General features: G+C 43.6%; 1 protein-coding gene across 1 annotated transcript in view; it reads left to right on the top strand.

The window, feature by feature from the left end:
• The window catches only part of LOC117752183 (phosphatidylinositol-binding clathrin assembly protein-like), a 27,457-nt gene extending 458 nt beyond the window's left edge, over positions 1–26,999 (top strand). The window contains exons 2-13 of the mRNA XM_034569378.1: positions 1,242–1,295; positions 3,882–3,967; positions 4,128–4,251; positions 8,435–8,571; positions 9,493–9,593; positions 11,601–11,711; positions 18,577–18,711; positions 18,932–18,962; positions 19,271–19,403; positions 23,983–24,039; positions 24,292–24,408; positions 24,639–26,999. Of these exons, the coding sequence (XP_034425269.1) occupies positions 1,242–1,295; positions 3,882–3,967; positions 4,128–4,251; positions 8,435–8,571; positions 9,493–9,593; positions 11,601–11,711; positions 18,577–18,711; positions 18,932–18,962; positions 19,271–19,403; positions 23,983–24,039; positions 24,292–24,408; positions 24,639–24,653 (1,101 nt within the window). The 3' untranslated portion in view covers positions 24,654–26,999. The remainder of the gene's footprint in view (positions 1–1,241; positions 1,296–3,881; positions 3,968–4,127; positions 4,252–8,434; positions 8,572–9,492; positions 9,594–11,600; positions 11,712–18,576; positions 18,712–18,931; positions 18,963–19,270; positions 19,404–23,982; positions 24,040–24,291; positions 24,409–24,638) is intronic.
• Positions 27,000–27,529: the final 530 nt, after the last annotated feature.

The following is a 27,529-nucleotide window of genomic DNA, read 5'->3' as shown; positions in this document are numbered from 1 at the left end:
CCTTCCACTTCCTCTTCCTCTCTTTCTGATCCCCACTCATCTTTTTCTATCTCTCTTCCTTATTAACACAACATGCGTGGTATCATTGCTCCCTCGATGCTTTCATCCATCTTATCACCCACCCTCTCTCCCCCCCCCCCACCCCTTACTCTCGTCCAGCCTGATCTAACTGTTCAAATCTAGGCACCTCTCTTCTGGTTGGATTGATTTTCTCTTTCTTCTTCTTCTCATTTCACTTCTACCTGCTCATTATGGGTTGAACAACAGGCGGAGCTGTGTTCGGTCGGCCCTGCTTTTTAAACAGTGCGCCATCACGCACGTGGGTTTCGAAGCCTTGAGCAACTGCGAATAATTAGTTTAGACCTTGAATCTAGAAAAAATTATAATTGCAACAACAAAGGGGCTTGAAGACAAGACGGCAACGTTACAAGGGAATAAACGGCATAATTTCTGTGTTGTTTCTTTTGTATCATCAAGGATAAAGTTTCCCTTTTTACCTAGTTGTGAATTCAGAGGAATCGCTTGAAGCCTGTTTTCCTTTGTAGCCTCCTAATGGTTAATGGGAAGAAGAAAGGGAGACGACAGACTCCCCTGTTTAGCCTGGAACACGTGAAGATGCACATCGGGGCCGAAAAGTTAAACTGCTCTGTTTGTGAATCCACACAAAGAGCCGTTTAGAATTCAACCTGACACCGTGAACTCTCATTTGTAGGTTTGTTTGTTTTATCGTCCGTGGGATGGTTTGAATCCGATAGTTAAGCAAAAACGTCCAATGGAGGGCGGCGCAGAATCGAGGGTTTCTGACAACAAACATGGTGAAAGTGATAATGTGCGTCTGAAGAAAGAGGCGGTGGCTACGCTGTAAACGCTCTATCTTATAAACTCCTGAATTCTCACCTTCCTAACTTTGTTTAAATTTCTTTGTCTTGCTTGAATTACTGGCTACATTGCCCCCTATGGTTTCCACTGGTACTGCTTAGTTTTGTTAGCATTGTACTGACAAAGGTTCTTACAATTTCCTTATATATATATATATATATGTGTGTGTGTGTGTGTGTTGGCAAGGGTTAGGGTATGTGTAACCCTGGAGTTTACTAGACCACAGGTAGTAACGTTGTGGATTTGGCAGCTGTGGAGCTTCTCCGCCCCCTGGTGGAACTCGACCGTGGTCATTAACGGCGTGTGAATTGTGACCGTGTGCTTGTCGAACTCGTCTCCGTTCACTCACAGTCGCTAAATAGACGTTTTCTTTTCTTCTCCCTCCTCTGTCGCAGAAAACTAAAGGATCATACATTGTAGGTGGTGGGTTGCGTACTGTACTGCTTACCCCCTGCAGCCTGCTTACCCCCCCCAACCCCCCCCCAACCCCCAAACCCCAACCCCAACCCCCCCTGCATGAACATCCTTGTGGTCACGTACGTGTGTGTGTAGCCATACACACTTCTACCTGACGCACTCAGAGGCATGCCTTTTCTGTTTTTCATTTCTTGTCAGAGTGGAGCGACATGATGTTGACTCAGTAGAATATGTATGTGTTGGCCCCGGGTTGTGCGCACACACACACGCACACAGACACACACAGAGAGCTCTGACACAACAAGCAAAAGGGCATGAAACCTCATGAATAGAAAATGAGGCTTCGCCCCTCTGCCCCTCTGTCTTCATCTGCATGTAAAAACCTCTGCACTGGGTCTGGACTCTCATTTAAATTCCATCCCCTCCTTGGATGTTGATTATTCCACATTTGCCGTGCACGACATCATTGCTTCAACATGCATGGTGGAGGTGCTTTAATAGCGACTAACCCTGAGCAATGCAGTGCGATTACTGTTTAATAAAAAGGAAACACGAGTTAGCATAAAAGGGGGGGGGATTAGAGGGCGGTGAGAGCTAAATATCTTCAGATGAGATGTTCGCCCACAACACGGACACCCCTGCAAAGTGTGTGTTTGTGCGTCAGAGCTAATATTGACCGGACTTACACAAGGTCTTTATTCTCCACCTTTTGAAAAAAAACCACTGACAGTTAAATAGTGTCTCTTTCTCCTCAGCGAGTCTGTTTCTTTAACAACCAGGCAACAGTTTGGCAAGAACCCACCGTCTAGCCAGCCACAGAGGGCTCGGAAGCCAAAACACTCCCGTGTGTGTGTGTGTGTGTGTGTGTGTGTGCGTGTGCGCAGCCCTACTGACGTTACATTCTTGTGGATGGAGAGACAGACGTGACGTTGTCATATTTTCACAGTGGAAGAATTTCCTCTCCCCTCTCTCTCTCTCTCTCCTCGGCTGAGGAGCGTTTTCTCTCCCTCCTCCGTGTTAAGCTGCAGATGAGTGCGAGAGAACCACGGATCTTACACTTGACAATGCAGCTGTCGGCCTCACTTCTTGCCCTCTTCTCTCCCTCGGTTTCGCTGCATTAATGAGGCTCCTAACGAGCGCTGAAGACCTTGTGTTGTGCAACGTGAACAATCGGAGCTGATCTTGAATTTGACGCTGGATTGTGTTTTCTGCTGTAGTAGCGTAGCAACGAATCCCAGAGTAACCGTCTCTCTTACTTGTGCTCCAGAACGTTAGAGCTGACATTTTAATGCTGCTTCCTTATGCATCTCACAACAAAGCTCATTTCAGAGACTCTTGGAGTCGCTCGTTTATTTTCTCGTCCAGTAATTAAGAAAAGGTAAAAAGTTTAGAGAATAATCTCTTTCCCCAAAGCTGAATAAACATGAACAGATTTAGTTGCTGCAGATATTTTCCGTATCTTTTCCTGCCAGCCCCCTTGTAAAATGTTCGATTGAGCCCATGAGAGAATTCAGCAAGGAAATGTTCGGAAAGTTCACAGCGAGTGGGCGTGTTAGGGTGGGCGTGGACCCTAACACGTGACAAACAGGAAACTGGAATTTCATTGTAGAAACTGTTTGTCATTATATCGTAAAGCCTTTAAAGCCGCATTTAAAACTCAACTTTAGTCATTTACATGGATATAAAACAGAGAAAATCTGCAAATCCTTACAACTGACAAGCTGGAATCATAGAATCATATTTGACATTTCTGCTTATTCGAGTCTTTCACCTGATTTAAGGGATTTATCAAGCCAAAAAAAAAGATATTTTCAGGATCCTGCTTCTTAAATGTGACCATTCGCTGCTCGCCTCTGATATATAATATTTGAGTAAAATTCTCAGCGAGCTAGTGGGCGTGTTAAAGACGTTTCTAACACGTGATGGACGTGAAACTGGAAAATACAAATATCTCCGCTAATAGCCGATAGCAGTGTCGTTGTGCTGTAAACAACAACACTGAGCTTTCCGCAGCTAAACGAATGTGTCATGTCCTGCTGCTCTACTCAGACGCCTCCCTTTGTCTAAATGTTCCCCACATTTTCCTGGACAATCTCCTGCTGCTTCTCCACATGGGAAAGACAAACCAAATTTCATCCTGACACTTGTTGTTCAGCTGCAGTGTGAGTGAGACAAAGAGGGAGAAAACACAACAAGGGGGAAGATGAATGAGAAATGATCGCCTCCTGCTCATGAGACTTCTCAGGAGAAGACACCCGGTGCGAACCTCTCCTCCGCCACTCCACCTTTTCCCTCGCTCTTTGTCTTTCAACCTCCTCCTTTGTTCTCTCTCTCCGTTGAGTCTCCTGCTAACGCTGTTAGTGTTTGCTGCATGGTTGACATGGCTATTCCTGGAACCCGATGCACTCTGCTACCTTCCTGTGAGACCAACTAACTCCTGGGTGCTTTGTGTGTGTGTGTGTGTGTTACTGTATGTGTGGGTGGGTTTTTTGTGCATATGAGAGGTGCAGAAGTGAGTGATTTTTCAAAGAAGTTGAGCTGTTTACTGAATAGTTTTCTCATTCACTGTCATTGTTCTCCCTCAGGCCCCCAGCAGCCTCCTGGAGGCTTTAGAGCAGCACCTGGCCTCTCTGGAGGGCAAGAAGACCAAGGAGCTGAACGCAGACACCAGGTAGACATCTCGATTACCTGCCGTTAGCCAGTTCTCTTTAAATATATGACACCAGAGAAGCATTTATAAAAAGTAGATTCCAAAAATCAGCTGTGTGGAAAAACTAAGAAATCTAAAAGCTTATCATCAATGTGCTCATGCTCTGTTTTCTCCGTTGCAGAGCGTCCACCTTGTCCAGCGCCGTCTCCTCCCTCTCCTCCACCGGCATGTCCTTCAGCCGCATGGACGAGAAGGAGAAGCAGCAGGCCTTGGAGGAGGAGCAGGCCAGACTGCATGCTCTAAAGGTAACAGACTTTCTACTTGTAAAGCAAATTAGACATTAGGCTCAGCACTGCAGAAGCAGAAAGACCAGCTGCCATAGTTCTGCCACCTTCTCCTTCCACTCACTGGGGAAAGTCTCTCTGCTGCCACAGTCTTAACTGGACGCTACTGGGTTTATATGGGATTAGATTACCTGGTATTAAAGGGATAGTTCACTCATTACCTACTCACCTCTGGTGGGTGAAGTGTTTGAGTCCATAAAACACTTTGGAGTTTAAACAGCGTTGCAGCCAAATCGAATACAATTAAAGTAAATGGTGACGATTCTTCAAATGTAAAAATCAACAGAAACAAAAGCCTCCATACTTCCTGTTTGTCTGTAGCTGTCTAAACAAATCAAATGTCTCATAGGAAAAGCAGCAGGGAAAAGGAAAACTGCCCCTTTCTAATGCCTGATTAAAATGTTTATTTATTCCTCTTTTAAGCTGCATTTTTAAACAGATTTTTATATTCCATTACTTATTTATGAATTCAATAATAATTTACTTACTGACTTTTTTATGTTATTTTCTCAAAACCCTCTTTTAATTTAAACTACTTATTGAGAGATTAATATTTGATTGGAAAATGATTCCATAATTTCTATTTTTATGGCTCATTAAATATTAAATAAGGAAATTCTTGGGTATTTACTCTATTTTTATGGGTTAGGGGTTGAACCAATTTATTATTTCATATTTCTACAGAACAGCATCTGTACATATCTTTATGCTGCTGAGAACCAAGGTCAAATTCCCTGGTTACATCAGGTCAATAAAACAGATTCTGATGTTTTATGATCGTATAGTTTAATTCTGACCCTAGTTTAATCGTCTTCCGTAAGCTGAGGGACAGTGTGACAATGTCAAGACTATAATGTGAATAATTTACTGCTGCAAACAGGAAGTGCAGAAGCAGAACTTTGAGGATCCGTAGAGGAATTTGATCTCCTGAACTAAAGCGCCACATCACAGGAATCGTCTGAAAGTGATGCGAGCTGCTGCAGCCGCTGGATTTAAAACCACGCTGCGTCTGTGCTCGCACACAGAGAGTAAACTGCAAGTCTGAAGCGACTACATCACACTTGAGCCCCGACAAACGGCACCAGCAGTTATTAAAAGTAATATATATAATATACACACAGTGCGTCTATAACCGCACTACTGCTGCTGTCGTATGAATCAGGCTGACGGATCGCCCTGCAACTTTGCAGTTTGCTGAACTCCTGTTGAGGATAAAGGCCGAGAGCCTCAGTGCTGAGCAGTCGAAAAGTCGAGTGTAAAATGTGTTGACATTTCCTCCTCCAGCCTTGGGAGTCCTGCCTCGCAGCGAACTGTAATTGAGTAAGAGCAGTGAAGCTACAAACGGGCTACACGTCGGCTCGGCGTGCGTGCATGTGCGTGCGTGTGCATTTTGATCATGCTTGCATCCTGGCAGACGAGATCCAGTATGTGTGGAGTCACGTTGCCAGTATCTGCGAGCCTTGTCCGATCTGTGTGTGTGAGGCGTGTGTATATCCTGGCAGATTAGGCGCAGTATGTGCTGCCAGTGTGTCTTGGTGTGTTTGTTTGTGTGTGCACGGCTGATTGGATTTTAGCCGTGCCCTTGGTTGCCCTGTTTCTGCCGAGGTCCACTGATTACCTTTGGTTTAGCGAGAGAGGAGAGGGGAGATAAAGTGAGAGCGAGAACATAACAGGGTAAGAAACACAGCGAGGGAGCCGGGTTAGCAGGGGTCGTCCAAATACTCACGTCCAGCTGTCCGTGTGCCCTGGTGTCCGTACGGACTCAACACACACGTACACACTCATGGAAAGACACTTACACAGTCAGCTACTGTCCAGCTGGGGCCTCAGCCCAAACAATAACAGCAGTTCCCATTTGTTCCTGGCTACACTGTCAGAATACAAATGAAGGCTCGGCTCGGCTGAGGCTCGTTCAGCAGGAGATCCTGTTTATTAATCTGCCAAAATTCCTTTAAAGATTTCAAGAGGCTGTAAAGGGAATAAGATCATTTCCATACCTTAAAGTTTGGGATTTGAACTGAATTAAACATCTGGGCGGCCGCGTGTAAATAAATAAAAATACATCTCTGTGAGTGGCAGCGTTTCCACTCCCTGGCCAGTCCCTGCCTAACACCTTTTCTTTTGTTGTACTGTAAATTGCTTTCTGTGTGTTTTTAAAAAAAAAAGAAAAAGGTGTTATTTCCCTGTACATGATGGGACTCAAGTGTATCGATCCCTGCAGGGAAATTAGGTCTTTGCAGCAGCAGAGGTAATAAGATCCAGCGGGAAATATAGGCAGATGGGATATAAGCACCACAAATAAGCAATAGAGCAGCGAGGATGACAAAATCAATCAACAAAGCAATAAAATATAATGTAGTCACTTATGGGAAAACTCCAACAGCCCTGGTGGGTTGAGTATGTTCACTGCATGTAGAAACACTATGGATTCCCTACACTGCGCATGTTTTATTTAGATTCGTCATTTTATATATGATTAAACCTTGTCACACGGGGATGTTTTAAACCCCAGAGCGTCAGAAGGATGTCGAGAGTCAGATTTCTCTGCTGTTACCAGCTTCAAACTGACCCTGAAGCGAAACGTTCAAATTCATGCATGAAATGAAAAGTCTGGAGCAGGAAGGGAGATTTTCAAACGTGTGTGTGTGTGGAAAAAACCTTCAAAGTCCCAGAGTCTCGGAGCAGCGGTGATATAATTTGGGGATTTCTACATTGTGTTGTGCAGTTGTGTTTCAGACCTGAGAGACTTAACGCTGTGAAGCAGGATTTGATTCGTCTGTGGTCGTGCAAACATCAGCAGTGTTTTTGCCACAGTCGAAATGAATAAAAGATTCAGTCACAACACTCACAGCTTCATACGTCTTGACTGTAGATGGTAGATAAAGATGGACGACACGTCTCTACTTCCTCCTGCTGTGCAAGAAATAAAGCTGAAATATTGTGTATACAGATGCTGACATTCCAGAGGTTGTTGTTAAAGACGACGCATTCTGCAGGAAATCTGGGGAAACAGCTCAGCGGCCAGGTCTTGTTGTATTTTTCTCAGCAGCGACACCTACTGCTTAGGAGAAAACTGCAGCATTCTGAGACTTGAAACTGTAAAGCATCTTATTGATTTATCTGTTTTCATACATGGTTCCACAGTAGCTGCTGAATGAAGGAGACAACACTCACAGCTTCATACGTCTTTATTTTTTTATCACTTTGAATCGATGGAAACCAAAAAACAAACCTTCCGAACCTTAGTTTCAGCTTCATTTCACTTTTTGTGTTTTGCTGCCGGACTCTGCTGACGTCTGTGTTTCTGTCTCTGGAGAGATCAGGGCTGAGTTCTGCTGAGAGCCGGCTGCAGCTCAGTCAAATCCTGTTTCAGACACGTGACGGCAAAGAAATTCAGACAATGTTGTGTTAGGTTGTATTTCTCACTGAAAACCAGTAGAACTGGTCTGTTTTAAAGCACTTGAAGCTAATTGTCCGTCATTATATTGTGCACGAGGAATCCAGCACTAAAAAGAAACCTTGGCAGCACAAACCAAGCAAATGAGTTTTGAAATTCACTTGGATGTCGGCCTGACTTCAGCTCTGAAAGCCAGAAACTTTTGCCAAAGTGAAGCAAACGCATTTAAACTTCTCCTTTGTCTTTTCACTGATGAAGACACACCCCTACAGCTGCGACCTGGACATTACTAGCTGTCAATCAAACGGTAGCCACGCCCCAATGTGTACGATGCTTGACTCTAAATTGGACGAAGACTTGAAACTACAGATTGAGACCTTAATCTCACCCGCAAAATGTTTTACTGACATTATAAATCTATTTAGGAGTAGAGTCATTTTCTAATAGACTTCTATGAAACCTTTTTCAATTAGTGGCGTCGCCCTCTACTGGTCATTTGAGAGAATACAGGTTTCACACGTCCGCTTTGGCTTCAATTTCTGGACCTTGAGTCTATTTTTATTCAAATTCTATTCTCCACTCAAGACTTCACAGGATAGCTGCTGTTAAATAGGCCAAAAGGTTTACTGTAAACAAAACTCTAAGGGGAAATTACTGTTTAACCATTGTCCTGATCCCACTGTGCTTTTTTTTCTTTGTGTATTTATGTGTATACGTGTGTGTGTTTTGTGTGTGTATGTCCCTCAGGACCAGCGCCTGAAGGAGATGAACATGCAGACCCCGCCCTCTGCCTCCCCCAGCAGCCATTCGATAGGCATGGCCAACAACAACCACCACATCACACAAACCCCAGAGTTGTTCACCTCCACGCTGTCCGCCAACAGGTACACACACACACACACACACACACACACACACACACACACACACACACACACACACACACACACACACACACACACACACACACGCATGCACACTAGTTTGACCAAACAAGTCACAGTGACAAATATACAGAAGAACGTCTGCACTCTCCATTAATTATAATAAGTCCTTTTAATTTTTGAGTTAGTGAATAATTAACACACGTGCAAAGAGGGACAGACAGACAGGAAAAAAAATAGGTCATTGCAGCAGCAGAAGAGGACCAAATTTATTTGAGAGCGGAATATTTTGGTTCTTTCATAATTTATGATTCAATGCACAAGACTTTCTCGAGTGTTAGAAGTCAGAAATAATCACAACGTTGCCAAACAACCAAATAAAAAAACACCCAGAAAATACTTAGGGTTGATAAACTACTTTATGGATTTCTGAGATGATGGGTGAAGAACTCCTTCACTACCAGGAGTTTGAAAGCTTCGTGATATTCACTCCAGTCAGAAGAACCCAGTGCCGTCGTCCTCACATCCCAGACCAGCAGAGTTACAGTGAAACTAGTCATTCATTGATAATCTGAACAGATTTTACCCTCAACGTGCTCACACTCCAACACGCTCTGTAATTTACTGCTCCTAACTGTTTTACTGCTCCGTCCCAATGTTTACAGCCCTTCAGAGAGAGAGAATTAATCTTTATCTGTGACAAATGAACATTTCTTACTTGTGGCTTTAGCTATTTATGCGTAATTGATTAAATATTTATGCTCTGTCTCATTTGTCTATCTGTATCTTCCTTTTCTCTTGTCACTGACCTGTTCACTTGATTTGTTTCACTCTCATCACTTCTCCTCTTTCTTCCCCTCTCTCCTCCCTCCCCCCCCCCCCCCCCCCCCCTTTTCTCATCATCCCTCCTTCACTCGTCAGCGTGCCCAATCTGAACAGTGACCTGTTTGATCTTCAGCCGGCCTTCATCCCCGCTGTGCATAGCAATCCTTCCATCTCCACCGCCAACAGTGCCTGGGGAGGTACGTTACCTACACACACACAGACACACACACGCACAGACACACACACGCACTTGTATTTACATATATATGAAGGCACCAGCAGGGACCCGGACATGCAAATAAGACAAACACAGGCCTGCACACACACATAAATGAATTTCTTTCTGAAATATTCCCACTGGCCACTCATGTACCCGTCTCACCATCCATCTGTGGTATGTTTGGTTTTGATTAGTTACTTGATGACGTAAGAATGCGGTGAAACGTCATGATTGACAGCTGAGACTGACTCACGATTGGTCGAGCGCAGGCTTTGATGCCGTGGCTCCACTTCACGATCGCTCCTGCGCTGACTCTGGCTCCAAAATATACAATAAAATGAAAAATATATATATATTTTAGCTCCGTCGTTATTTACAGTCTTTGCCCTGAGCAGTAAGCCAGTGTGTGGAAACTTCATCTAAGATTCAAACACCCTTGATTTGCGACATTTCAGCTCGGAATCAGTTTTCTCAAATGAAAACGGGAGCGGAGAGACGAGTCCGGAGGAGCAGTTGGTGCAGAGTATTACAGGCTTTATGACCGAGGATTAAACTGAAGCCATTGATAAAGAGTTTCGGTCCAGACTTCAGAGTCTTAGCTGAGATATCATCCCTTAACTCTATCAGCGGCTCTGACACGGGAGCTGAGATAAATATCCCCCGAGCTTCTGTCAGAAAGAACACAAAGGACACTTTGCTCTGTAAACGTCCGAGGCCGTAAATAAACCAGACGCCGGTGACGTCTCTGTCAGGCGGCAGCAGAGGACACACTTGTTTAAATTAACTGTTGGAATGAATCTCGGGGGGGGGGAAAACATAAATTCGTGGTGGAGAATTAAATCAAATATGAGCCTGTCATAAACATCGGTATCTAGTTTTATGTTTGCTGCTATGAAAGCTTTTATTTTACAGAATAAAAAAAACAGTAAAGTTCATTTACATTTATATTTTGTAGTTGTATTTGTGTTTTCTTTCTTTTTTTACTTACTTATAATAAAGGTTTTGGTTAAACTGTAAAATATCAAACCTCAGTTACATTTTATTGTCACAAGGGTTCGATATCATCTTAGGAATCATTGCCAATTGATTTTAACATATAAGTTGGTGTTGGAAATGTTTAACTGCCTAAATCATCCAATTTAGTGATAATGTGTTTTAGCAGGTAGGTTTTTATTATCGATTATGAATTTAAAAGCAATATACATGTAGACAAAAGACAATGTGCTAGTTGGGTATGTCCTGGGAGAAAAGGGTTATTTCTCAGACACCACATTTATTGCGATTCTATTTTCTGCCTCCCATGTTTAGTTTAGTCTGTCAGTTGTCGAAATGGCTTTATTCCCGTTGTGTTCCCTGAAAGCGTCGCTGTAACGCCGACATCATGTTTATTAATATCCGATGCGGTGCACCGTGTCGTGTGCTCTTGTTTCGTGCATCGCACAAAGGCAGCCTCCCTCTGAGGCTCCGCACCCTAATCCCCCGACAGGGATGCGGATGAAGACGAAAAAAAAACAAAAGGTGCATCGGTGGATTTCCTCGTTCGCAGACTTAACTCTCCTGACGCTCCCGGCTGCCTTCACGCAGACGCCCAAATTACTAAGCAGCAACAATGGCAGTGTGCTGGAGACTGTAAGGTTCATGTTCCTCATCTAACAGGATTAGTTTAGCAGGAGGTGGTGGAATCGTTGCCACTTCAAAGCTGTTATTTTGGTCCCTATAAAGACAAATCACAGTTTGATGTTAAATATTTTCTTTTGTATTCCAGTTGAAAATGCTTATATAGTTAATAATTGGTGTTATTACTTGAGAAGGTCTTCATGTCCATTGCTGTCCATCGCTGCAGCTCCTCTTTTCAGCCTCTGTCTGAAACACTTGGTCTTAGCTCCTGTCCCTTTAAGGCCCCCCCCCCCCCGATAAAGACCATTCTGCAGCTTCCAAAGCACAACCAGGGTTTTAATGTGTCATATTTAACTGCATCCCTCAGGACTGGAGAGCCAGCCTCTGCAGCAGACTGCACCGACCATGACCGTAGATTTCGATGCCGTGTTTGGGAATAAAGCTGAACCCAGTAACAACGGCCCACAACCTGCAGCCGGTAAAAAAAAGCCTGCTCTGTCTGACTGTCCAGACGGATCCTTAACTGAAAACTAAAACCTTTTTGGCTTTGCTGGCGGCTCGAGCATTTTGACTAACCCTCTGACTTGTTCCCTGCAACTTGTGGCTGTTTCTGAAACTCGGCGGGTGTTCGTGGCTTCGTCACTTAACCTGTTGCTTGAATTATTATTAAGTTTCTGACGACAAAACTCAAGCTCTGTCAGCGGGGGTCAGTTAATTTACACTTCAGCTGGATTTTAAAGTAAAGAAAAGAAGAACTTGGTGTCAGATCTCGAGGATTAGTTTTTATCAGTAGATAAGCTAGATATAAGCAATAATTAATATAAAGTTAAACACTCAACATCCAATCTAATCTACTTCCTTAGGACTATGTCAGATTTGATTTTGCTTGATTTTGCTAAATCCTGATTGGAAATTTATGTCATCAACTTTTCCACCCAGTTTAAATGAGAATATAAAATGTCTTTTTTTAAGTAAAGTACGAATCTTCAAGAGTCTTTGTCAGAGTTTTGTTTTCACTAGACTGAATTAAAAGTTAACTGATCCCAGCTCTGTAACAGATCGACAGGATAATTTCTCTTTGTGTGTATTTCTACAGGGTTTTTTTTTCATTTATTCTAATAGGAAAACTACATAATTTAACCACCAACCAGAATCTTTGAGTCCAGTGAAAGACGCAGCATCGTAAAGTCCCGATAGGAGCAGACGATGTGTGCGAAACCTTTTGCTCAAACTGCTTAATCCTGCCTTGTTGTGCTGTCCTGCCTGTGATGGCGACTGCTTTGGACCGATGGCTTCTAAGTGTTGCCGGTCGGAGACTTTGGCTCCGGGCCTTCTTATTAGCTCACTTTCTTTTAACCTCTCAGCAACTGACACAATCAATCTCGCTGCCTCTCGACTCTGCTCTGGTCCCGAGAAGCTCCGGCAGAGTGTATGATTTTAAGGCACGGTGAGTTATCGACGGCTCCACAAAAAAAAAAAAAAACAACCAGAAAGGCACAGCAGATAAGAGCGACTCCCTGCAGAGGTCATCTGCAGACGCTTTTCATCATGAGATGAAGGAGGGAAGAGGAGCAGGCGGAAGCTGTGAGACTTCAGAGGAGGAACGAGTTGGTGTTGTAGAATTAGATTCTTCAGAGGAGAGCCTCGTTGAGAACTGGCATCGTCTTACCCCTCATCCTGATGAGACTGATTTGTTTGACAGGATCATCAAACGCAGCCAGATCACAAACCACAAGTCTGGAAAAACCTCCTTAAACCATGAAATCTGATGTATTACAATCACGTTGTTGTTATAGTTAGTGTAACTAGTGCAGGGATGGTCTGTTTAGAATGAGCTGATTGCTTTGGCCTGTGTTGACGCTCCGGAGCCGCTTCAGAATTACTCCTCGTCATCAGTGAGTCGTCCTCAAACACTTCTACAATAAACTGTCACTCTTTACTGTTTGTGTGCTGGACTCTGTGGTGCAGAGTGAAGTTAGAAAACCTTGTTGTGTTCATCCTACCTGGTTTATCCTCAGTGAAGTTGTGCGTCCTTGTTTTTTCCTTGTATTGAACGTATTACATTTCCACATTGCACCAAATTCATTAAGGTACTTCCAGGCCAAGCGTGTGGCCAATTAGATGAACGGTTCTCCAGATCTTCATTCTAAGTCAATTATCATCTGGATTAGTTGAATGCATTGAGCTGCAGCCAATAGAAATCAGTGTCTTCTGTATTCCAGTAAATATTTAAGGAGTCGAAGCCTCAGGTTCCGTTCGTGAGCTGTTGATTTCCTGTTGGACCTCGTCAGTGTGTTCTGCGACGCTCAGCAGAACCAGCTGGAGGCTCCAGTGCAGTTTGCCTTTGTCTTGAGACAAACTAACTCCTTCCTATTAATAGAGCCTGTGTTGAAGCTGCCACTACAACCACCAGTACACCATCTGGGCCACTGGCAGCCTCTCACACAAACCCCCTGCATGTGTGTAGCTACTGTATCCGTGTGTGTGTGCTCGTCCACGTGTCTGTATATTTGTTAAGTGTTTGTAACCGTGTGTGCGTCCACGTCTGTGTCTGTTCTTGCGTCGTCTGTCATTTCCTTCCCATCTGTCTGCTTCTGCTCATTCTGTTTTGTTGTTGTTGTTCACATCGTCCCTCACCCACCACCACCACCACCTCCTCCTCCTCCCTCCACCCTCCATTTATTTCATCTCTCGCTCGGTTTTTGCCTCATCGTCTCCCCATCACACTTCACAAGGCAAGAATCACCCAGGCAACTCCTTTCCATCTGCTCTCCTCCTCCTCCTCCTCCTCTTTTCTCTGCCTCTTTACATTTACAAAACAAGACTCTTTTCTCCGTCTCCTCCGCAAAGTGCATCGTCTTTATTTGAAATTTTGTGTCCACTTTAAACTGTATTAGAAGGAGGCATTGTTGTGGAGATCATATTTTTTGGGGATGGCTGTGCACAGTGTTGAAGCTTTTGTGTGTTTGTGCGGTCTTTACTTTGTATTCTCATTTCCCATCGTTAATATCTGTCTTCTGTTTACTTTGACAGTTCCTGCAATTATCTTTCTCCCTGTTTTTCTTCGCGGCCTCTTCTTCTTTTCTTCTATTTCCATTCACATTCGTTTTTATTTAATTTGTTTATTTGATTTTGAGCAAATGTTGTGTTTGCTGCATTTGTTATTCGCTGAATCCTCCCCGAGAAGAATCCAATACTCGGATTCTTGGTTTGTTTTTCTAAATCAGGTTTCAGAATTTGATAATTGCATTATTTTTAATGAGCAGTTAAAGTTTTCCTCCCCTCTGCGTCCCTGCTCGTATCGATGCGTCTCCATTCTCTCGTATTTATCTTTTTATTTGTTCACCATATGTGAGGAGCGTTTCTTATTCTAAACATGACACCATCTCCATTTTTTAAAAAGTGAATCTTCCGATGAATGAAAAACTCTGTAAAAGTCCTGCTTTCATACAATAAACTCAGGAAACACTGGCACAGTCCAAAAAGTCAAATTACCCGTCTAATAGATTTATTCTCGAAGATGTTTCCCATCATTTTAGCTGTTTCCTATCACACTGATGCATGTTCAAGTGTTCCTGTTGCTGATGAGTTTGGTTCTAATCACTTATTTGATGCCATGAAAAACGTGGTGATGCATCATGATTTGCAGCTCAGACAAACTCGTGATCAGATAGTGGGAGAAAATTGAGATGTGTCATCCGTCTTTATATTCAGTCATTGGAGAAGGCTGCTGCTCTGCGTGACATCCACCACCCACCGTGTTTCAAACAAGAAGATATTATTTAAGTGGTGAATTTATCCACTGTATTTTTGCCGTTTCGGCCGACTGACATTCCAAATATAACCAAAGACAACAATACAGATCACCTCCGTCTCTTTTACTGATGAACCCAGCAGTGTCACGTGCTCGGCGTCTGCAAAGGGTTTTTAGATCATTCAACCTTTTCTCAGTTTCTCTCACATCTAGTTGCAAGTAACAGATTTCCTCCGCAGTGTCGGAATTGAACCCTTGACGTGGATTTGCTTCCTTCACTTTGATCTTCAACGCAGTCGACTGTCAAATCCGTGGCTGAAACACCTAAACTAACACGGGCAGCGTTATCCCCCCCCACATCAGTGCATCCAGCTCAGCGTTCGCTTCATCACCTCCACCCCCTCCGACTCCCACCCTCCGTTCTCCCCCCGCCGCTGCCCCGTGGTGTGTGATGTACTGAAAGGGCTTGTTTCACTCTGTTTCCCCCCACACCCTTATCTCAGACTCTCTTCTCTTGCTCCCTCGGTTCAATTTAATTCACTGGGCTTTACTGACACCGAGCTTGAAGAAACAAAAAAAAAAATAAAAATCACCCACATTGCCAAAGTGTTTTATCTCCGTGACAACAATAATGGAAATGCCGACAGTGGGGAGAGAAATTAGAGTCGAGAGAATTAAAAAGATAGAGGAACAAAACTATGTTTCTTTCTCCCGCTGCTTTCTTCGTCCCCCCCCCCTCATCTTTCTTCTCTCTCCAACTTTCCTCTTCCTCTCCGTTCCACTTCTTTCCGTCTGTGTGAGCTTCCCCCTCTTTCTCTCTCATCTGCTAAGCTAGCAGGAAAAGTGTTTTCTGAACCTCTTGTGTCAGCACCGCTGTCAGAGCAACACACCGCTTCCTAACTAAATATTATTCCTGCCTCTTTTTTTTCCACCCTCCTTTGCCTCTCTTCTCCCCCCCCCAACCCTCTCCTCCTCCTCCTCCTCCTCTGGTTTCTGCAGGATCCACGTACATTTACAGTAGTCTTCTTTCATTCATATCTTTCTCATTCTAACTACAATTCTGTCCAGCTTTGCTCCTGTCTTTATTTACGCTTCCTTTCGGCAGGAATAGAAAACTAACCCAAACCCGGTTGTTAATGATAAAAGCATATCACAAGGTTACGTTTTCACTTTTACCGTCAATTTCCCCTTTTATTTTTGCCTCGTTGACTCCGTACTCCACCACGTACACACGAGGGCCCGACCGATTTATCGGCAGATAATATCAGCTCCTCGGCGACACATCGGCATCAGCATCTTTGTTAAACTGTAAAATATCAAGCCTCGATTACATTTCGTTTTCATTCATCAATCGTAGCAATTATTGGAATTTTTCAATCAGCCAAATTTATTTTACTTGCCAATATCGGCCCCCAAAAGCAACACACACAGCTGAGCCATTAGCTGAATGAGTGCTGACATGGGAACTTGTTGACAAAGGTGCTTACACACACAGGAAATGACTAATTTACACCAGACATGGACAAACAATATCTCACACACACAAGTTCAAAACTAACATCAATTGATGATTGACACACATCAATCATCTGGCTGCAAGCTACTGAGTCAGGGATTATACACTGTGCTTTGTTTCCGTGGAGACAAAGAGGCGTGTCTGGGTGAAGTGGATCTGCTTTGAACAGGAACCTCCGTCAGTGTCGGGGGGGAAAAAACGCTGAAATAGGTCAGGAAGAATTAAATTAACGGAAAGGCAGGCGGCGAGATCTAGGTTCACGTTAAGGAGGCTCAGCTCAGCAATACTCTCAGACGAAAACCGTTCAGCTCGGCTTCGTTACAGCGGTTAACGTGGAAGTGGACATGTTGGAGAAAGTGGTAGAATCAGGATGAAAGTTGAGGCGGCTCTCTAGATCTTTATTTCCGAGGAAAAGTTAAAGCTGGATACTCATTGAAAACAAATGTGTATCCAGCTTTAACTTTTCCTCGGAAATAAAGATGTAGTCCATATTCACTATCAGAGGTATTGTTCGTACATGTACTGCATTAACTTTTGCTATAGTTATAGATATATTTCTATAGCCTAGAAACGATGTGGAAAACATGAAATAATTATCTTGTTCTCTATAGTTACAGGATCTATAATGAGAAATATACACATTTGAGAAACGTCTGTTTTGATTTCTGAGTCATGTGATCAACTCCTCATTCATAACAATGAATTTAACGTTGTTTTTTCATTGACTGTGATAAAATCGTAGTTACGTCACGCGTTTAAGTGCAGGCGCGCTCCCGTGAATGCGGGCACAGTTTCTGTCGGGGGATAATTTCTGTGTCGCGACACGTGGGACGCGCACGCCCACTCCGACCACGTGATTGTCCGTGCGTCACCAGGTGTTTCTTTAGTTTGTCGCGTCGCTGCATCGCGGTCGCTTCCTCTCGGTTTACCGCAGGATCCTGTACGACAAGGTGTGTACACCGCTAGCTCCTCTCGGGTTAGCTCCTCTCGGGCTAGCTCCCGGTTCCCCGCTATGCGTTATACTTGTTTCACGTGAAATACAGAAATACAGCTTGAGCCGTTTTGTTGTGGTGTTCGTTAGACTTAGCTGCTAGCTAACTGTTAGCTAGCATTGCTGCTACCTGCACCACGTGTTCTCATCAGAGGTGAACTAGACACGTGCTGCGATGTTTGTCGCCACTTTTTTGATGTTTAAATCAATATTAATTTCTTACACTGCTTTGATACTTTCACACGTGTATCTCTTAATTTAGTATCCCTCATGCAACTGTTTATCGTTTAACTGCTTATTTTGTCGCTTTTGCATTTAGTCATACCTTTTTATATTTAATGTGAAGCGCTTTGAATTGCCTCTGTGTTGAAATGTGGAATATGAATGCACCTGCTTTGCTTTGCTGTGGTTTTTGGTATTGTCTGCGTTGTGGTTGGTTTGGCATGTACTGGCTAATTGGAACCGGTTTCTGGAAACCAGTGTTGGTTTGTTTGTCAGCAAGTTTCCACAGAACTTGTCAGAAGGTTCTTGTGTGGGTCAGGAAAGAACCCATTAAAACACTTTACGTAAGATTGTGAGATTTGGACTATTTTGACGTTTTTCATGTTTTCGTCAAGACCAATTCGTGGATCTTGCTTAAAGAAATCTGATAATTAGGGGACTGATGTGTGATGTGGTGCAGCTTGACTGAATTTAAAGGAAACTTCTAATGACATCACCTGAGTTGGTTTTCAAAAAAATCCTTTACATCTTACATGACATGAAATAAAATTGTTTTGTCAATCCATTCTTGTGCTTTTCCTTTTTTTGCCTACCTAACTCTTAAAATGCTGATCATCTGCTTGATTCAAACGTGTGTGAACATCCAAACCTTCACCTGCTGTGCCTCCTCGTTTCCATCTTTGATTTGGTTGCTGGTTCTGAGCTGTTTCATCAAATGTTATTTGTATATCGATGTATATTTAATGGGATATGCCTGCACTTCCTTCCTCTGGGACTTTATGCTGCACTAACCTGTCTGTGTCCCTCTATGTATCCTGTTTTCCATCTTATTCACATGTTTGAGTATGTTTCTCCTGCAGGGTTCGATGCTCTCGGAGACTTGATGAAGCCGACGATTCACGCGCACACCGCACCTCCGCCTCAAATGACCATCCATCATGGAGGAAAGATGCTAGCCAACGACCTCGACTCCTCTCTGGCCAACCTTGTGGGCAGTGAGTTCCCAGAAACATACCTTTTACTTGGTGGTAAAACTTAAATGAAATCTTTCCGAGAGCCATTTTGCTTTCACGTGGCAGAAAATGTCTTTATTCTCTCCTGTTTAACAATAAATAATCCAATCTAACCGTAACCACCTCCTGGATTAGACTAAATGTTACACCTCCCTTTTTAAATGATGATCACTGAGTTCCTCTGGTTTCTGTCCCTCCTCAGATCTGCAGTTCGTTGGGACCCAAGCCAAGAAGTGAGTGTCCTGAGTTGTGATGTTTTTAAGTTGATCTTATGTTGTTAGGTGGGAGGCTTTAAACAGCGGCAAAGCCAATACGCCTTCCTGCTGTACCCTCTCGCTCTGAACAGTTTAAATGGTCGTATGTGCTTAAGGCGTTTAAATTCCTGCAGCACGTGCAAACTCATTCTTTCTTTACTCGTGTACATCGTGGAAGAGAAATTTATATAACGATTAAACGCTTCCAGGACATGATTTGTGTCTGAGGTTGAAAATGTGACCCTGACGGTGCGCTCGTTTTGTGGCCCTGCTCCTCCCTCTCCCAGGCCAGAGATGCATTGGAGCCATCCCGGAGAGAAGAAGCTGACGGGGGGGCACAACTGGCAGAACAAGACCATGTCGACCACACAGTGGGGCCCTGCGCCCGTGGCCCCACAGCCCATGCCTGTACAACACGTGGTAAGGAGACTATGAGAATGTTACTGAAAGGATATATATATTAGATATACATATACTTCTATTAGTAATTTGAATCTAAAATCTTGGGCTGCAGCGTCGTTACAAGACAAAACACGAGAAATGTGACAAACCATTATATGAACCAATCATCATCCAGGTTTACGAACCTGAGCCATTTATCGGTTGACTGATAAAAATCAGCTGATATGAGCCTTTCACATATGTTTGCAGATTAACTTTATTTTACAGAATAAAAGATGCAAAAAAAAAAGTATTTTACATGAGAAACTTTTATTTTCTTAATTCAAGTTGTATATATTTGCTTATTGGTTTTGTTAAGTGATAATAAGTGAAACTCCCTCGTACAAAAAACCTCCAGACACATTGATTTGTAAATCAAAATGTAAAACTGTTGCCTTGCGCTCACACACTGAATGAATCTGTGTGCATGAGAGTATCTGTTGTACCTTGTGTGTATAAATGAAAGTCAAGTATATAACTGCCTGTGCATCAGTGTGTGTGTGTGTGTCTGTCTGCAGTTTCTGGCTGACGAGGACAAACTGTCACTAACTCTTCCTTTCTTTCTTTCTCCAATATCTATCATTTTCTCTTTTTCCCCTCTCTCTCCTTCTCCTATTGGTCTGCTCCTTTCTTCCACCTTCACCCCCCCCCCCCCCCCGTCTGTCATCTCCTCTAATCTCTCCTTCCTGTCCCGCTCGTCCACCTCATGTTTTGCACTGTCATCCACTCGTCTTCCTTCCCGTCTTCGCTCGTGTTCCTGTTTCACCGCGACTTGTGTTTTGCGTTGTCATCTCCTCCGTCCTGTTTTCGCTTCACTGCCCTCGACATCTGCCCGACCGTGTTGTGACCCCTCGTCTATTTTTCTGTCTTATTGTATTCGTCTGCTTCCTCCTGGTCTCTTTCTGCCTACGTGTTGTCTTTCTACCTTTTCGGTTTGACTTTCTCAAATCTTTCATATACCTCTTCTCTTTATTCATCTTTCCCTTTTTTATATTCCAAACCCGTTTCCCGTCTTTCTCTGACATCGACCTCCCTTATTTCATTCTCTAACTCTTTCTGTCGTCCTCTTTCCTTCTCTCCGTCTCCATCTCATCATGCTCGTTCTTTGCCTCCCTCTTTCATCATCTCAAACTCATTTTCATCATCTCGCTCTTCTTGGGTTCTCTTTAACTCTCGCTCTGTCGCTCTCTCCTCTTCCTCCTCTCTTTCTCTCTCTCTGTCTTTTGTCTTTTTCCCTGTTGCGTCCTGATGCAGAATGGAATGTTCTATACTAGTTATGTAAGTACTTATCCCTGTTCGGTCTTAACGACCTGCTAAATACCTTCTATTATGTGCTTCTATCCTTCCTCCTGCCAACTTCCTCTTCATCTCTCCCTGTCACCTTCCGTCTTTTTAATTGAATTCCTTGAAGAAAATGTTCACAAAAAGACGTCACCTCTGTTTTTCAGGCATCATGTTCTGCACTAGTTAATAAAGAACAAATACATATTTAATAACAAGGTCTGAAAACTTGTGATATTGAACAGTTGTGTGCAAGTCTATGTATTAAATGTTTATACAGGGTTGATGCAGTTTTTACTCAAGAGTTTTTTGGGTTGGCTTTGTCGCAGAAGCATAAACTGCTCCGATTGGCCAGCTGGACCACTCTGTTGTGATTGGTCCACGGCTTCCAGTACGTGCAGGAAATGCTCAAAGTGCTTTATGAAAAATTGATGTCGTGTGACGACTGTTTTTATGGGAATATGGAGCATTGTCAGCATTTTGTTACCCATCAGCATGTGCTAATAGATTAAACAGGTCAAGATCTTTCTGGTTTACAGACTTTTGAAACTTCGGCAAAACAGAAAAATGTGTCAGTTATTCCCTCAGCAAAATAAAACTCTTTGCTTTCTGTGGTGAGCGGTGAACTTCAACAAGAATATAAAAACAAATGCAGCTTTGACCCTGAACAGTTTATTTTGTTGGAGACATGATTGTCCTGAAGAAATAAACCATTAACTCTGACAGATGTAAAAGTCTAAAAGCGGCGAATCCAGCCTGTATTCGCCACAACGCAATAAACAAGTCAGAGCAGAACATCACAGGTAGCACAGCGGCTCATAATCTGACTGTCGTGCATCACTGGCATAAATAAAATCCATATCTGAGATTCTCACCAGCACGGTGAGGTTGTGACGGTCTCCGCTCGCTTGATACTTAAAGTGCCGGTTGGAAATCCTGCAAAGCTTTTCACTTATTTATCCTTCAGTTGCACGTGCAGGTCGTTTCAGGTCGTTTGTCTGACTTTACAGATGGAAAAGAACCAAAGTGGCCTTTAGAGGCAGATGGCACAGGGAGTTGCAAAAGTTCAGCTCTGAATCTCTAAAACCAGGATGAAAGATGTTATAAAATATTATAGATATATATAGACCGCTAGTTAGGGGCAACACACTAGAGAGAAGAAGGAAAGGGCAGAATAAAAAGACTGATACAGACGAGGAAGAATGTTAAAGCGTCCTGAGCTCAAAGACAGACGGACTGAAACACTGACAGAGAAGGTGTAGCGCTGCATAAATGTCACGACACCTGCTGCGTTTTTCTCCCAGGCATCATCTTGTCATTCTTAGAAAATAAAAATGGACTGATGCCCACAGGCGAGACGGACGGACGGGTCTCAAAACGCTCAGACAGACGTTTGTTGAGCGGAGCCTCGATCCTCAGGTGCAGGTGGGATTCATCTCTCGCCTGTGAGGCAGCTGCTGTGGGAGTTCACACTGATCAATGGTCATGATCAGATTTCAGAGGCTTGTTCTCTCTGGAGGCTGGAAGTCAAAGCTGAAACCTGATCAGACGTATTGTTTCCTCCTGAGATCCGTTCAATAGGTCGACTGACTCAACAAAAACTCTTTTCTTTACGTCTTTCATCGACCCCAGTGACCGGTTTATCGGTCGGTTGATAAAAATGTATGTAAAGAAAACGTATTTTACAGAAACAATGCATTTTCATAATATAAGGACTAGGGTTGTAGTCTGTGCTGCCCGTGTCACATGGTGTTTAGTCCCATACCGATTATATAACAGACCCACTGAGGTGTGCGGCAGAAAGAAAGTTCCCGTCTAGTTCATCCCAGCGACTCCTTATTAACCAAACCTAAGATCCTTTCAATAATCTAAAACACAAAGCAACGATCAAAACGTCAAACCCCATTTAATCCAACTGTAACAGTACATGACACAATATTCTCAGCCAAGGGACAAAATATAAATTATTTCCTTTTTTCCCACGACTTACGAGAATAATTACAGCAGTTTTGTTCAAATACAGACTAGACTCTTTGTAAAGATCCACCAACAAATCCTGCTGGTTCCTAAAAACATTCATTAAGGTGTTGTTGCATAAGTAGAAGTTAGTTTTATCTTTCTTATACATGTTGTTCTCTGTAATCCAGGTGATATCTGATGTCAACACACAGCTAACGACTGTTTAGTGTAAAGTATGTACCTGATGTTTTCTGTGCTTCTCACCTGCAACGTCGTTCTCCAGCCGAGTGGAAGTACTTAGTGATTGAAGCGTTTTATAAAGTCGTGTTCACAATGATGGATTAGGTCCGTGAAGGCAGCCGTGTGTTTCTGCAAGCTGCTTTTAATGAGTTTTTAAAAATAGTGGGAAACCTGCGACTTCCCGGTGAGCGAGCTGACGTGCTGCAGAACAGTCAACTTGTGACTGCAGCAAATACTGTACATGTGATGGAGGGGGGGGGGGGTCACACTGGTGTTTATCCTGTAATGTGCAGATGCTTGCAGGTATTCCCAACTGGGAGAAAATGCAGATACTCATTTGTTAACTTTGAGGGAGGTTGTCACCGGGCCTGTAACTCTGCCGTGAAATTACCGCCGGCTTCAGATAACTCATCCGACACCTGTTTATATTAATACTTGGTGTATATACTTCAGGTTAGTGCATCTTCACGTCTCATCTTGTGAAATGATTTTCCCCCTGAGACGTTTGCTGATATGAAACGGTGACAAACCTCAGACGCTCCCCTCGCATAAATTAACAGTTTGACGAGCGGGGGGTCGGCAGCATGGACGCAGACGCACGTGGGTTGTAGACGACAGCAAACTGAGTTTGAGGCCCCGTTCAGCTGGAGTGTATTTGATTTGTGAAGTGAGGAGGGCAGGGCTAAACGCCGTCCTATTGAGCCACCCCTCTTAAAGCTCTGGTAATGATTGCTCCCAGTAGGATTCCACTAAGTACCTCTGCTGCATGCTGGGTTGTTGTGCTCCTACTGTGCACACACTTTATCAGCGTTAAATATATTCTCCTTGCACTTACAGTACAGACGGGTGTGTTTATTTATTGCGTTCAAGCCAGACAGTTCTAATAGGGACGGATGAGATGTCTGTCAGAGATGACGACACTCAAATTCTGAGTTTATTTCTGAGATTTTGTGGTAATAATGTGCAACAGGTTTTCATGTGCAGACTGAAAAAAGCCATAAAGCTTCTGAGTCGGGTGTTTTCTGTCCACCGCTGCTTTTTCCACCTGCTCAAAGTAGATTTCTGCTTTTTTCTCCAGGCTCCGGCTCCCATGGCTTTCCCCATGACCTCACCGCAAGTGCCTCTGTATGGAATGGTGAGTGTACCGAGAAAACCCAGTACAAACAGGCTGCAACTCACTTCTTCTTATCGATTAATGTGCAGTTTATTTTTGATGAAAACATCGTTTGGTCATAGTAACAGTCCAAAAGATTTTAAAAGCATCAAATGAATGCACACTCACATTTTTTGTGGAGAATATACAGTAAACCTCTGTGTTTGACTTGCTCTGTTCCTTCTTGTTTTTCTTTCCCTCCATCGATCTCCACCTCTTCCCCTCCGTCTCCAGGTCCCTCCCCAGATGGGTCAGATGGGCGGGGTACAAGTGATGGGTCCTCAGCAAATGATGTACAACCAGCCTGTTCTCAGACCCACCAACCCCTTCGCACCCATGCCCGGCGCCCAGGTGATGCTCAACACACATCACACAGAACATCCTTCACTTTATTGGTTCAGTGGAACAGAGACGAACTAAATCAGAACATTTACACTGGTAATTTTAAACCGTTTGTTACATTTTATTTGTGGAATTCCTGCTGTAAAATCCTGTTCTGGCATCCAGGCAACGTGGTTTTCAATAAATTATGTTTGTGGAAATGATCAAAACAAACTTTCTCTCTCTCTCCGTCTTCTCAGATGCAGTTTATGTAATCCAGTCGGGGGGGTAAGCAGAGTGCCAAAAGCGACAAACAAACAGCAGAAGAAGAAAACACAGGAGAGGAACGATCACACGGACGGAGGAATGATTTGATCAAGTTAAAATGACTAAGACGACAAGAACCGACACCAAAAAAGGAGGTGGACGGAGGTGGAGATGACCCAACAGAGGATGGTGGTGGGGGGGGGGGGTACGGTGGTGTCATCCTGGCTGGTCGTTGTCTGAAACAACTCCTTGCATATGTGTGTTTGTGTTGGTGTGTGTGTGCAGCTTCTTCCTGTGGTTCTGATTCGTGTTTTAAATCCCATCGATGGAGTGATGTTTCAGGAGAGGGAATAAAGACGAGAGAGAAAGACGTGAAGACGGAGGAGAGAAGGGGGGAGAGAGGGAACCCTACCTCTGGTTTTCAGTCGGACGTTGTATCTGACTGCTGCGAAAGTCTCTGCTGCAGAATTAGCTTTATTTCATACTGGTGCTATTTCTTCTTCTCTGGGTTACTGCCCGCCTGCAACGGCAACTCGCGAGTATTCAAAGAGAGGATAGGAGTTAATTTAGTGTGAGTGCGGAGGTGTGTTGTGTGTTTGTGCAGAATGTGTACCTGTGCACCGCAGTTGTTTCAGACGATGCCCCCACAACCGACCTCTATTCCCTCCCTCGGTCTCCGACTGCGTCCGATCAGCGAGAGATTTTACGTCTTCTGGTGTTTCCCGTAGTTTTCTGCTCTGTTGGGATATCTTAGTATTTTTTCGATCTCTTTTTTCTCCTGCAACCTCTCCTGAATGTTATCGGGGCTTGTACAGCAATTTGTTGAATCATTTTGTTAATAGTAGTTGAGTGTTTTGCTGTTATGGGTTTTTAAGCTAAAGTCTTTGTTACTCATACTGCAGCGTTTTCTTCTCTTCAAGCCACAGATGCACACAGAGACGGGAGTTAGCGGCGACAACATGCTAGTGCGGTCAAGAGTCGTCGCGAACGTACAAGCGCTAGTAATGTTGAAATGTTGGCTCCGTTTTAGCTGTTGAGCTAACAGCTAACTCATTAGCCAGCCAGGGACATGCAAGTGTGAGCTACCGCTAACTTTGCAAGCTAATGTTAAACTGTTCCTCAATGTTTCTCTTTAAGATGTTCAAACTATTGTCGCTGTTGAGCTAACAGCTAGCCAGCCGAGAACAATTATTGACAGATTGTCCCAAAAACACGACTAACGACTAACAATAGCTAACTCCAATTTCCCTTCGATGTCTTGACAGCCGTTGGTCAATAGCACAAATTTGTGAGTCATAGTTAACAAAAATTGAACATGAACAATTCCTTCCCCTTGTGAGTAAATCTACAAAATTTGAATTCTTCGTGTTTATTTTGAAGAGATTTCTGCTTTTGCCGTGCTAGCATCATTAGCCTGTTAGCCCCTTGCTGATCTGTGTGTATCTGTTCGTCTTGTCTTCATCAGATCGCCGAGCAGGTTCAAACGTCGAGGGGGTTTCTAAAATAAGAGCTTTTTCATTAGGTCACGGTATTCACAGAACCACGTAATGTGCCAATGATTGTTGACGGCAGCACTGAGTGAGTCAAATGTTACTGAATCAAGTTGAAGTCACTTTAAATTGCACTGAATCAAAGTGAGACTCTTCTAGTGCGACTGGTTCTGCGCCAAGAGCCGAACACTGAGCTTTTGGCACAAACCTCGCTCCATTGTTACCGGGGAATTCGTGGGGGGGGGGATTAAATTTGACTAGTGTACGAAGTCGTGGTCATTCTTCAGCCAAAGCTTTCATCGCCACGAGTTTGACTGTTGGTGTATTTGGATTTTATGTGTTCATGTGTACGCTAACACATTTATATGTATGTTTTCCATTGAGGGCTATTTCTGAGGGTCAAATTTTGAGCCTGCGAGTTTGACATGAAATGTGCTCGTTTCGTTTTTTTGTAAAATCTAATTTTGTTGCAAAATGCACATGCGAAAATTTTGCACTGAAGTGACTATCCTGCCGAAGTAGACCTGTCGCCGGATCTCCTGGCATGGAAGCGTTGAGAGATTTGTAAAGATAGTTTGGGGTTTTACAATAACAAGTTTGTCTAATCTACCAGCCACATTGGCGAGTAACTAAACGTTATTTTCCTGCCATTTTAACAATGAACTTGAAACTGTTTGTACTCCCACCCCCCCAGTCCAGCGTCTACATCCCAAACCATCAGTGATAGTCCAGTCGTCTCGCATCGTATCTCGCTTCGGTCTCCGCTCTGTCTAGTTGCTCGCTCTAGAATTCTTTCTTTCAGTGTTTGGTATGTGTAGATATGTAAACAAAAGAAAACAACAAAAAAAATATAGTAATAATAACCAGTTTCTGTCTCGATCGTCAGCTCTCACCCGTCACCGTCGCTGTTGGATAGATATTGCTCTTGTCGCGGTCTTGTGTTAGCTTAGCCTCTCGTCATAGTGTAGAAGACCTCCCGCTGTAGGTGTCCCACCTCGTCCCTGCCGGTGTCTCGTAATTCTAGCTCTTATCTCTTGGTGTCTCTGTCTTCTAGGTGTAGATTAAACCTGTCGGAGGCTCGTTGGGTTTATGGTTCGCTTGCCTCTAGCTTTAAGTGCGCTCTTTCTTCTCGCTTTCAGCATCACGCCAGTGTCCGTTAGGTAAGATCCTCGTCTTTCTTTTCCTTTCTCTTTCCCGTCTTGACAACAACGGCCCGTCTTCGCCTCATGGTCGTGACGTCAGCCGCCAACAAGCTGTTTCTGATTGGACTGTTGAATCCCTAATGGAGACTGGCTGCACAGTTTATAGTCCAGCCATGTTTGGAAACGAGCTAAATGCTAACAGATGTGAAGTCGTGTGCTCAGGTAGCAACTGAACTCGCTGCTGTGTGGACT

Source organism: Hippoglossus hippoglossus, chromosome 18 (assembly GCF_009819705.1).
Source record: "Hippoglossus hippoglossus isolate fHipHip1 chromosome 18, fHipHip1.pri, whole genome shotgun sequence".
Classification (NCBI taxonomy): Eukaryota; Metazoa; Chordata; class Actinopteri; order Pleuronectiformes; family Pleuronectidae; genus Hippoglossus; species Hippoglossus hippoglossus.
The sequence above is the reverse complement of the archived record's forward strand: the minus strand, read 5'-3'. Positions and strand labels throughout refer to the sequence as shown.